The 11,270-nt window shown below is 36.5% G+C and overlaps 2 protein-coding genes across 3 annotated transcripts; one reads left to right on the forward strand and one right to left on the reverse strand.

Moving 5' to 3' along the window:
* Nucleotides 1-56: 56 nt before the first annotated feature.
* LOC124409517 (prostatic acid phosphatase-like) lies at nt 57-11,243 on the reverse strand. The gene is made up of 10 exons (XM_046887183.1): nt 10,962-11,243; nt 10,570-10,867; nt 10,137-10,474; nt 4,582-4,640; nt 4,040-4,140; nt 2,904-3,002; nt 1,976-2,215; nt 1,352-1,537; nt 422-748; nt 57-319 (listed from the first exon to the last, which is right to left on the reverse strand). Exons 1-10 carry the CDS (start codon nt 11,096-11,098, stop codon nt 140-142), a joined length of 1,965 nt encoding a protein of 654 aa, XP_046743139.1. The 5' UTR covers nt 11,099-11,243; the 3' UTR covers nt 57-139.
* On the forward strand, nt 4,362-10,090 carry LOC124409552. Of its 2 annotated transcripts, none has more exons than XM_046887241.1 (4): nt 4,362-4,548; nt 8,364-8,481; nt 8,559-8,725; nt 8,836-10,090. In XM_046887241.1, exons 1-4 carry the CDS (start codon nt 4,538-4,540, stop codon nt 9,059-9,061), a joined length of 522 nt encoding a protein of 173 aa, XP_046743197.1. In that variant the 5' UTR covers nt 4,362-4,537; the 3' UTR covers nt 9,062-10,090. The 2 variants fall into 2 exon arrangements, with proteins under 2 accessions (XP_046743197.1, XP_046743198.1); XM_046887242.1 differs by lacking the exon at nt 4,362-4,548 and adding an exon at nt 8,079-8,286.
* Nucleotides 11,244-11,270: the final 27 nt, after the last annotated feature.

Consider the following 11,270-nt stretch of genomic DNA (forward strand, 5'->3'; position numbering starts at 1 on the left):
GAGATTGTAAAGTACACGACACCATGACGACTAACTATTCTTCACATTGACCCACATGTCGAATGTTGAAAATCGAGCACAAGGTTACAACGTTGTGTCCAATGTGGAATTGTCAACGTCCAGTTCTGTGATTTTTTCTTTATGGCGGGAGAGGAGTAGGTGCAACGTAGTTCGGGTCGTCGAATCGGCACTCAACATCCCAATCAATCGGTATAACAGGTGTCAACAATTGAACAAACTGATCTAATGGACACGCAGTCGTGCATCCGGGAATCGTAAGTGGATAAGGCATTCTTCGTGTGGTATTTCTCAAAAAAATCTGTACAGATTGAATAAAATTTCGTATCTCTCACGACATGCTATTTTCAATTTTTTTATTTTCATTTTGTGAATTGAAAATAAAACGAAAAATAAAATATACCTGAACGTTCCAATCTCCTTGATCCTCGTGGAGTTCAATCAAGGTCATTATGCTGTACTCCGGCATCTGTGGTTCCCAGACTTTCAAGGTGCCCAATAAATTTGTAATGGTACTATCATGTCCGGTGTACATGAAAAACTTTTGCTTTTCGGTGCCGTTCACTTTCGATTTCATATCGTTTACTATCTTTTTAACAAAAGGGCCACCCTTCAATCTGCGCAGCAGATCATTTTGAACCAGCGGCAGGTAGCTGTACAATGTTAACGGAAGAAGGCGATCCGGGAAATACTCTTTTGTCCATTCAGGTAGTTCTAAACCAAGATCCGCCTGAAAACAGTAAGAAGGAAGTTATTGATATCCAGATTTCGATTCAATTTGTGTTGGTTGATGGATCAAATATTATGCCACAATCATGTTAGTCGCACAAGAACTTAGGGATTGCATGATTGTTGCTATTCAATGATTCGTTTGATGAAATCTTTCGACCCGGTCTCGCGTATCCAACCCTATCTTTCATTATATTTTTCTTCACCTTTCATTATCAATCTCTTCAGATTAACAAAAAGCTACTCACAATGCGATGGGCGATGGATGTAATGGATGGATATTGGACCGCTCTTATGACTGTTGCTACTGCTTCATTCTTTCATTTGTTGAGATTTGGTGTCTCAAGGGGAGAGACTGATAATCAACAGCATCAATCCTTGCGCAGAGAAATTGAATACAACACGAATTGCTTACTGTTTTTTTTTCAATCCAATTCGTGTGCAAGAATATATGGACGTGAAAAACGTTAGAAAGTGGCGTTATTGCCAAGGAATATGCTTTTGCGATATTTATCGTTATTCTTATAATGGAATTAATTGAATGATAAGTCGAACATTAGAAGCAATAGAAATAAACAGAAATAGTAGATAAAAGAATAGAAACCTCTGCTCTCAAGGTGCCATAGAGAGACATGACATCGTCAGGATTGGCTATTGTCATGCCTGTCAAGTTGGTCAGCTGTTCGAAAAGATCTTTGTTGGCGTTAAGTACACTTTGGAATTCAGTGCCATTTTTCACAGTCTCCAGTTCGTGATAATAAGCAGGACAGCTAGTTCTAACCAACAGAAGCTGGAAAAGTTTATGAAAAATAAAACGTTAAAAAAGAAACTAAATGGATGAAAAATCAACCAAAAATATCACGGGCCAAATGCCAAATGGGCGTATATAAAATTATGCGCCCTTTTAGCTTTGCAAAACCAAAAAATGAACAAAAAAACAATTGTTGGGAAAAAAGTTAAATCAGTTTTTTTTTTGTTTCAAAGCGAAACTTGAATTTTTTTTTACGCCCTTTTGGTGATAGTACATCAAAAAATTTTTTTTACTGATCTTTACGTTTTCAGCAATTCTAAGTTGAATGACAAAAATAATCTTTTTTACATGCTCTTTTGGCACAAAACCCTATCTAATTGCTATAATATACTCTTTTGGCATTTGGCATGCGATATATAAAATAATTGTAAACCATATTCATCATAATTTACTTATTGGCAGTAAAAAAATTTTCACCGTGTCTTCAGTGACTGGCTGATAATGAAGAGGGACAGGTTGCCATAAGAGATTCGATTTCCATATTTGAGGTCCTTCAGGTTTCCACAAACCAGCGGCGGTCAGAAGACCAGACATTTTGGCACGATCAACACCAGTTGTTTGGAGGTAGAATATATCAGGGCTAAATATGCCGCCAAGGAATTTATGATATCTTTTGCGAAGCCACAATCCCTCGTTATAAGCTTGGAGTTTTCCTGGCTACAATTAATATCGCAATCAGTATTAATGATGCAATCTGTATTACAAATTACAAATAGAATGAGCGATAGATGAATAAGAAGGCCGGTGGTGGACAAATTATGATCTCATGATTATTAATAATAAATACATAGCACTGAATAAATTGAACCGAAACAGTTTTTTTTGTGTTTTTCTTTATTTATATTGCCCGGGAAATAGAAGATGGCTTATAATAGGTCTATAAAGATAAATCACAGCGTCGTAAGATTAGACATTGGAAAAAAAAAGTAACTGCAAATGAGGTCATGGTGATGACCTGTCTTTACATAATTCTAGTTTGTACAGTAGATTATAATCAAAAGAAGTCAAAATGTTACGCAGTAAACAAAATTGACCTCAATTCTGCACAACTGTAGCTTTTGTTGAGCGAAATAATACGTTCAAAATTCACAAGGCTGAAGTTAGTAACATTAACGTATCGAAACATTAAGACAAAAGTTACTATTTTGCACCTTTAGAATACCTGAAGAAGTTGAGTTTACAAAATCTGAGTTTATTGATGCTGTATTGACGGGTTGCCCAGTTTCAAGTAATCCTAAATTTGCAAAATAACGACTTTTTCCGAAGATGTATTGCTACAATAACGTTACAAACTGCCGCCTAATCAAAATTCAAATAATGATAACTGAATAGAATATGTACTCACATTTGTTAATTGCCCCCAACCGTAAGGTGCCAAGGTATCATTTATGTGAGGATCATTTGGGTAAGTGTCTGCAGGTGTACGTTCAGCATGTCGAAAGACCTGTGTCAAACAAATACAGTCATCAGATGCAATTCAATACTGAGAGATAAATAATGCTTGAATAATTTGTAGTATACTGTGAAAAATTACTTCATTCCCAAATAATTCGATTCCTGAATTTGCATTAACTGTCAAAAGTACGATTAATATTCACACAGATATATCTCTAAGCGTCAATTTCATATTGCGCTGGCGTACCACCGTACTGAAACCATTGCAACGTGTAATAAATAATGAAGGTAAGCCCGATTATTATCGTTATAGATACACACATATAATTGAGATATATAAACATGATTCTAAAAGCGATGCTACTTAGACGGGAAAGAAACCATGAAATTATATCTGTCATTGTCCTTCAGATTTATCTTCGTTTTTTATCTCGATTTTCTGTGCTTTTACTTGTTGCTCTTCTTTTCGTCATTTCTCCGAGAAGTTGGCTATGATAATAAAGAATTGTAAGAATTATAATCAGAACTATTCGAAATTTTATATACGACTAGTATTTAAAATTTATACTAGTATACTTATATATACTAATCTGTCTAGATATTGCAAATATCTGAGAAGAGAAACTAATTTGAATAATACAACAAGCTGTTGAAGAATTACAAAACCGGTGATATTAACAAAGTGCGATTTGAATTTACTATCATCATTGTTATTATCACGGTATTTTGAATTTTATTACCACTATTAATAAATCTAGAGAATGATCTCACGGTCTTGAAGGAGACTATTTTTAGTTTGATGTAGTAGGCATCAGCCAGCGTTAAGAGTAGCAATTAAATTCAAAAATAAAAATAAAAAAAAACTGCGCGGTTGCGAAAAACAGGTATTCAAATACGCAAATACATGTGTACTGCAAAGTCTGCACATACAGTAGTTATAGCGATTTTGTGAAAAAATTATAAATGGAAATGAACGGGTAAAAGGAAAAAATAGCTAATCTACGTTGATTGAAGATATGTACTTTCGATACCGAGCTCGTAAGAGTGTGAACTTAATATAGGTGTAAATATATTCGCAAAACTCACGGCGGTAACCAGGCGAAGAGTCTCACTTCTGCCTCCATCGTTATCGATATCTTCGTCGCTATTTTTGATTCGCCGCAAAGATGAATCGCTAGATTGACCGGCTGAAAGGGCGACAAATTTTTACTGAATAGTCAAAAATTATTGATTAAAATTATTTCAATAAAAGTAGAAGAAGAATAGATAATGTACAGGGAATAGAAATATTACAACACTATACTATAATTGGACTTCGATTAGTGTTAATGTTCGTGATCGATATTGCCATTTAATTATAATTATTCATTATATTGTTATCCTTATCGCGATCGTGATTCAGGAGATTTCAGTCGAAATAACAATGACGATATATTAAAATGCGGTTTGTATTCATCGATGTGTATAAGTATAAAATTTGAAAATTATTGTACGATTGAAATTGATTTTGAAATCGACTTAACATAGAAGAATAGTTGAATAATTTTCGATTGTAATTAACGATGGACGGTGTTTAATCTGGGTATGTATTCAATGTAAGTTTAATTTTGTATACCACGTCTACTTACCGATCGCTAAGGTAACGAAAACCAGTGCTAAAATAATCGGGAGGGGTCTCGTCCTGAAGCTGTAAAAATTTGCCATATTTTTTTCTTTTTTACCCTTTATGTTAGAATTATTCCGTTTCCCGGTTAATTTTTTTTTTCCATTTATTTATTCTTTCAATGTATCTTTATTTTAATGTATAAAACGATTAGTAACGAGTTTATGAAACAGCTCGAATACGTATGTACATACATATGCTACCGATTGTTAAAAATGATTATCACTGCCGCCGTGGCTCAAGCATGCCGCTGAGCAACTGGATCCGCAAACCGATAGAGACAAGCGGTAAATTATAACTCGCGATTTCCCCCCTCCTGCAAATCCCCCCCTTATAAAGTTTTATCAAAGGGCGGATAAATTGCCACCAACCATGTGATATACGTAGCCTTATAAACAATCTAATAAACTGCCATAAGTTGAGAGATATTGTTAGTTTGCGATAATTATAATAACAAAAAAACATAATCATGCGTATATACGTATGTACCCATATGTACAACAGATGGATGATTATGAGATCGCACAGTGAAGCTCGCATCGCAATTATGCAATATCTCTGTGTCCTTACATATTTCACGTGAAGGAGCTAGAAGCAAGAAGCGTGATTTTTCAAGGCCGTATATTTTACTTCTGTCCTAGACTATTTTTGATTTTCCATGATTCTATCTCCTCCCGTTCACCGCCTTTCATCCGTAGGTCGTTCTAGAATTTTTCCTTATCCAATTGACGCTTGTTATACATATCTATCGTAATGATTCGACCTTCTTTTTGTAATACTGTTGTATCCTGCACGACAGTTTAGTGGAGTGAGGGTGTTTAATTGAAGATCAATTGCTAAGTCAGGTTTTTAGAATCTAACTATTTATTTACACGTTCGATATAAGATGTTTATTAGATATATTGATAATTAGTTAATTCGATATTTAGTTAAGTTCAAATATTTGGTTGGTATTTCAAATTGTTAAGTAGTTGTTATTGGCTTGAGTTCTTGATAGGAACTGTTGGTAGATTGATGCCACGATGAGAACTGACTGTTTTGAAGAAATAGATGAAGGAATGTAAGGGAATTTTAAGAAAATGTGGAGGGTGTATGAGTTTACTGATTCGTCAATTTTTCCTATTGGTTGATTAGTGTAATTGGTGGGAATCCAGGATTGGTCAAGAATTTGCACCAAAAGTCTTGGTTGTAGGAATGGAAATTTTATATATAAGAGGAAAGTGGGAGCATGCAGGTATGACTTGTGCTTAAACAATACGCGATCGTTCCGGACCTTCGCCTACCTACTGTCCGAACAGGCCAGCATCCACATATGGCAGCTAACTGAATATTGTTAATTGGTAAAAACCCAGGGGTAATGAAGTAGGGAAAACTCGCGCTGGAAGTTCAGTACGACACTTCGACGGTTCAGTTATTACTCGATGTTAAGTTTATCATTTAGGGTCGCAGTTCCTTCAGCGTGGTTTTGTATAGCCGAGGTGGAACTCCTTTCCTTTCCGGACAGCTCGATACAGATTGGGATATACCGTCCAAGGAAATCCCAGCCGTATAATAATATATCGTTTTAAAATTGAAGAACAGACTAATTATGCTAATTAAATTGTCTTGATACGCAACAAATACTAATCGTGATATGTAACTGTAATGAGATAATAATGGATTCAGTAGGTCGTTTATGCGAGTACGGAAATAGATATTCCCTGTTGTTTATTTCTGCTTTAAAATTAAAATACAACCCGCATTTTTATGAGGTTTAAAAAAAAAAAATTATTTATTTTGGTAAAGAAACGTGAAAAAACAAACCTTGATACGCCTTATGCAATACTATGGCTATCAAAAACTCAATTTTCTTTTTTTGGATTATTGAGAAAGAGATAAGAAAAAAAGAGAAAGGAAGTAAAAACAATGGTTTGAGATCCACAGTCGTTGCCAAGGTGATTCGAAATGTTTGGTTAATTATCAATTTTTCCACGTTTCTTTCACCTTCTTTTTGCCAATTTTCAAGCGCGATTCCTGTACTTGCGTACATAATAAGTACGTACGCGTTTTCGGGCAGGGATCTCTCTTTTTCTTCCGCTACTTTGATAACGGCAATAAATAACTGATATCAATTACTTTATAAAATACCGCGACAATACTGCAATGGGCACATTTTGATCGTTACAAATATGTGTCTATAATTTTGCATCGTACGATAAATTATACATTATATAATTTATTCGAGGAAAAAGGAAAGTGCCTATGATCAAAGAAGCTGGCACTACTGCCGAAACTGTGTATAGGTATCAGGAAAAATTTAACCAGAATTGCCAAATAGTTTTGCAAACGTGGATCGCCTGATTAACACGGGTGAAAAATCGACCGTAAAATCCCGAAAATCACGTCGTAAGAAATTGAAGCCACAAAACACAGCTGGTGACTCGAAAGTACGTGTGTTAAGATCGTTTATTATCATTATTAATGAAAAAACAAGTCTCGTCCTGACGAAATGCGATATTTTATTATTATTTGATAATTATATCCTTGATATCGAAATCATTCGTATCTTGAATAATTTGCATGAAACGACAGTCGGTAACAACGAACGCGATGGTGGATTTTCACAAGGAAATTCAAAAAGAGGGAACTCAAAATCTGCCGGTTTCGGCAACGGCACCGAGTTCCGCACCTCTTCAGCTGCAGACTCACCACGGAACCACGAATCCTCCTATGAGACCGAGGTCGCTTTACACGGCTCACAGTTATCACGCCCAAACTGACGAGTCTAACTTTCAGGTGATATCCGACTAAACTTGAAAATTTTTAAATAAATTACCGCAAGCAAAAATGATTCGTGGCAAAGTATATGCCAAGTAAGTGATATTACAGTTTTAATTCTTTGGTCACTTGGTATCACTGCTTATTCAAAAATCATAAGTCAAACTAAAACTTAGTTAAACGTAGCTAATGAGAATCAAAAGTTGACTTTAGCCCCGATCTTGCTGCACGTAATATCAAATCTAATGTCAAGGTCGATCGGCAAGTTATGCTTATTGTTTCTGTACATTGGTCATTTTTTGCAAAAACAATTACCCCTTGACTGACCAATTTTCAGAGGTACACCGAGTTTTCAAAATACTTTGAAACACCACCGTCGGATCAATGGGGAGGTGTGACTGGAAGTGGGGCTTTTTCGTCGTCAGCAGCAATCTGGCGACAACCGAGGAATCCAAAGCCAATAGCAACGCCTTATTATGCAACAGAGGAAGCCTGCGTCTACACTGAAAATTGGCGGGAGCATGAGACAGACACCGGAGCCGGTGGAGCTATTGCAACACCTCACGGAATAATTTCGTTGAGACTTCACAACAGGATCAGAGTTGACATGACGATCGACAGGGCGGTCAGAGTGATTAATTTCAAGGCAGGTATCGCATTTAAAAGTGAAGGGAAAAAATTACCAGGCAATTTCGAACGGTGGAACTAAGTCGAATTTGTTCAGACTATGCTTTCCTTACTTCTAGACTAATTCGCCATTCCTCAAATCCTTTGTCCTTCCTACTTAGAATAATATTGTTTTATCACTGAGTGGATCCGGTGCTGCGGCAGCACTTCTTCACCCCAATGGAAGGATCTATCAGTACGGATCACGGGTTGAAATCCTGGCTCACGACACCCATGGAAACAACAAGTAAGTTTAATACACTATAGATTAAAGCCGAGATTAAAGCCAGTTGTGAATTCGCGTGTGCACAATTTTTACACTAGATACGCCAAAATGTGGTACAAGGGCGTCAGTTTCACGTCCGAACAGTGCGCTTTATTCTACCTGGTTGATACCGCTGGAACGAGAACGACTACCGACACATTTTCCGACATGAGTCAGGTAAGGGAATTCCTGATCTTCCTATGCCCGAGTCTTTGTTTAATTGTTATTATTATTATTATTATCGTTGCTCGTAGGACTTTTCTCTGAGCGTCTTTTACTCAGAATCTCGACACGGCCCAGCCTGTCTCCAGGAAGCTGCAACCGCCCTTAGCGCCGCTCAATACTGGCTCACTGACGAAGGTGTTGAAAATTGGATAATAAACAACGTCAGAGTTTCCCAAACTCCCGACGGGCTTGTTAGGTACAAACTCATCAACAATAAATGAATGTTTCATGCGCTCTGAGTCAAAGTCAAATCAAATGAATCAATTATTATAAATTAATAATACACTTGTTCTTTTTTGTTCGCAGAATTGCAAGAAATAGTAACAAGTATCAACTCCGTACGTCGCCAAGCAACGGCACAGCGTCTCTTACAACTCCCTTTTTACACTGCACGGCATCTTTGGGACAAACTTCGCACTTGTTTGTCCGCAGGGGCGAAAGACGCATGCATTACGACGGAACAAGTTTTATAGTCCGAAACGCTGGTCATAGCGCCGGTTTTGATGACAACAATCAATTGAAAGTTTACTAAACTAATTATCATGAATTCGGTCACACACTGCTCAGCCGAATGAAAATTTATTTGGAGATTATTACTTTCTATTGGTAAAATATTTTTCTACATGGTTTGTTTTGTGAGAAAGAGGGGGCTCGGCATTTGCTTTAAACATTATATTCATTGTGCCAAGAAATTTCGGCAAGGGAATTGTTACGACGCCTCAAGTATCGGGAAAGTAATCACGATCGGCAACAAGATTACGCTTGAAATATAATTAAGGCATTGTTCAACATCTAGAAGAAGTTTATGATCGAAAAAGATACGGAGTCTTAACAGCCGTTTTTTTTAAGTTAGAAATTTAATTGAATTCTTTTCAGAATAATAAGTTTAGTAATTTAATTGATAGCCACTTATGATCCGTACGCACATGCGGAGAACCCAGTGTTTTTTTTTTTTCATTTCCAGAACATTACAATTTTAAGGCTTATTTGTTCAAGGAGCCAATTGTTTAATGCACGATTCATATTTACGTAAACGATATTCTCTACACCAATGTGCACTTTTCAATAAAAATATAGAAAATGAAACGCATCAAATTTGTTGGTATGTAATGTTAGATACTAACTTTAATTATCAAATGTGGGGCTACTTCAACAGTTCAGATATTTGTTGGACCAATCATACTCATTCAGAATCTGAAGATTCTTCGAATCTCTCTGGTAAATCAGGATTGTAATTATCCAGTTGGTTCATTTCTAACGCTTCCTCATCTGATGAATCAGTGTCAAACCCATGTCCAATTTTTGCTCGAGATTTGTCTGGGAAACTTTTCCTACAATGTAACATTGGCAAATATCTTACGCAGTTTACGACAAAAAGAAAAGCATACTAGCATTCCACTCTACTGAACACAGATCAAACGAAAAGTGGGGGAATCCAATTGGACTAACAATACCATCCAGAATAAAAAAATCAGCAGCACGTGACAGAATATTCATGATAAGCGTGGTTAAAATGTGGATTTAGCGAAGCAGAAATGAACAATTACCAGCATCTTGTACTGAAGTTAATTTCAACAAATGCAAAATGTAGATTATGATAAACTTACACCTGAGAAACCTTCTCCAAGGTATTTTTCAGCGACTTCCTGCTGCACGCTATCTTTTCCTCGTCAATCGTGTCACTGATGGGATGTTGCCTGGTATATTCTGCGTTTTTAATTTTCTTAACCAACTTCTCAGCGATTTTGGCGTCGTACATGTTCAACGCTCGTATCGGCTGACTACCTTTAGAAATCTCACATTTGGCCTGGTGATAAATTTTGCTAAGAGTCTCTATCTTGGACAGTATCTGATCAGGTTCTGCCATGTCCCTGACCATCGGTAAAAGTGAGTACTGATTATTAGTCTGTACTTCTTTGACACGAAGAAACTTCTCTAGGCCGTACTGTGGAAAAAAAAAAAAGAAAAATAAGTCATCAGCAATGAAAAAGATCATAAGTGTGTCTAGGAGATTATTTAGGTTTGAAATATTCCTCTCACCTCTCGTTGAAATGCGCAGTGATAAAACACGTCATCGTAAATCATTTTGGACAATATGTAATTGGCATCGGTGTGATTGCCTTCTTTTATATAATTGTGAAGCTCAAGTATTTCTTTCCATTCTGACAGAGTCACTCTTATTTTGATCTTCCTGCAGGGTAGCTTGTAGTACAATCCATAAAGTAGATACAACCCACCGATTTGAGTCTTAAATCGATACGGTGGCAACATGAAAACTTTGGCGATCTGCAGGACCTCTTCGCAGAACTCTAGCATTTCCGCGTAAGATTGACGACCCCTGAAAAAACGGCAGTGAGTCGGTTTGAAGATGAATGAATGGGGATAACAGTTCTGAATTCAAAAATAAGAAAATAGTTGTAATATAAACTCACGTGAATATCGCGGAGAATTTCATGGATTGCCAAATACTGCTAAAGTCCTGAAACCTCACGGTATCGCATTCTTCAAATTGGTTTATCAATTTTCTACAATCTTCCTTAACACCACTTGCTATGTGTAAACTGTACATTGTGGAAGCAGCAACTGTCAGTTGTAACCGTTGTAACCGGATATGTTTTTAGTAATGTAAATGAATCCACTTACGGATTACGGGATATGAATTACTATCATAATATTCTCATTACTGCGATAGAAACTAAAGCGTATGTGACAAGAATTAGCATTAAAAACATAAAACTAGA

The sequence above is a fragment of the Diprion similis genome, chromosome 8 (assembly GCF_021155765.1).
Source record: "Diprion similis isolate iyDipSimi1 chromosome 8, iyDipSimi1.1, whole genome shotgun sequence".
NCBI lineage: Eukaryota > Metazoa > Arthropoda > Insecta > Hymenoptera > Diprionidae > Diprion > Diprion similis.

What these genes read in the sequence shown, in the direction of transcription:
- LOC124409552 (XM_046887241.1), top strand. An exon ending in CATTTTCCGACATGAGTCAG is followed by an intron (nt 8,482 to 8,558) that starts GTAAGGGAATTC and finishes CGTTGCTCGTAG; the next exon opens with GACTTTTCTCTGAGCGTCTT. An exon ending in ACTCCCGACGGGCTTGTTAG is followed by an intron (nt 8,726 to 8,835) that starts GTACAAACTCAT and finishes TTTTGTTCGCAG; the next exon opens with AATTGCAAGAAATAGTAACA.
- LOC124409517 (XM_046887183.1), bottom strand. Translation starts at nt 11,098, where the DNA reads ATGTACAGTTTACACATAGCAAGTGGTGTTAAGGAAGATTGTAGAAAA. An exon ending in ACTGCGCATTTCAACGAGAG is followed by an intron (nt 10,475 to 10,569) that starts GTGAGAGGAATA and finishes TTTTTTCCACAG; the next exon opens with TACGGCCTAGAGAAGTTTCT. An exon ending in AGCCAGTCACTGAAGACACG is followed by an intron (nt 1,538 to 1,975) that starts GTGAAAATTTTT and finishes AAACTTTTCCAG; the next exon opens with CTTCTGTTGGTTAGAACTAG.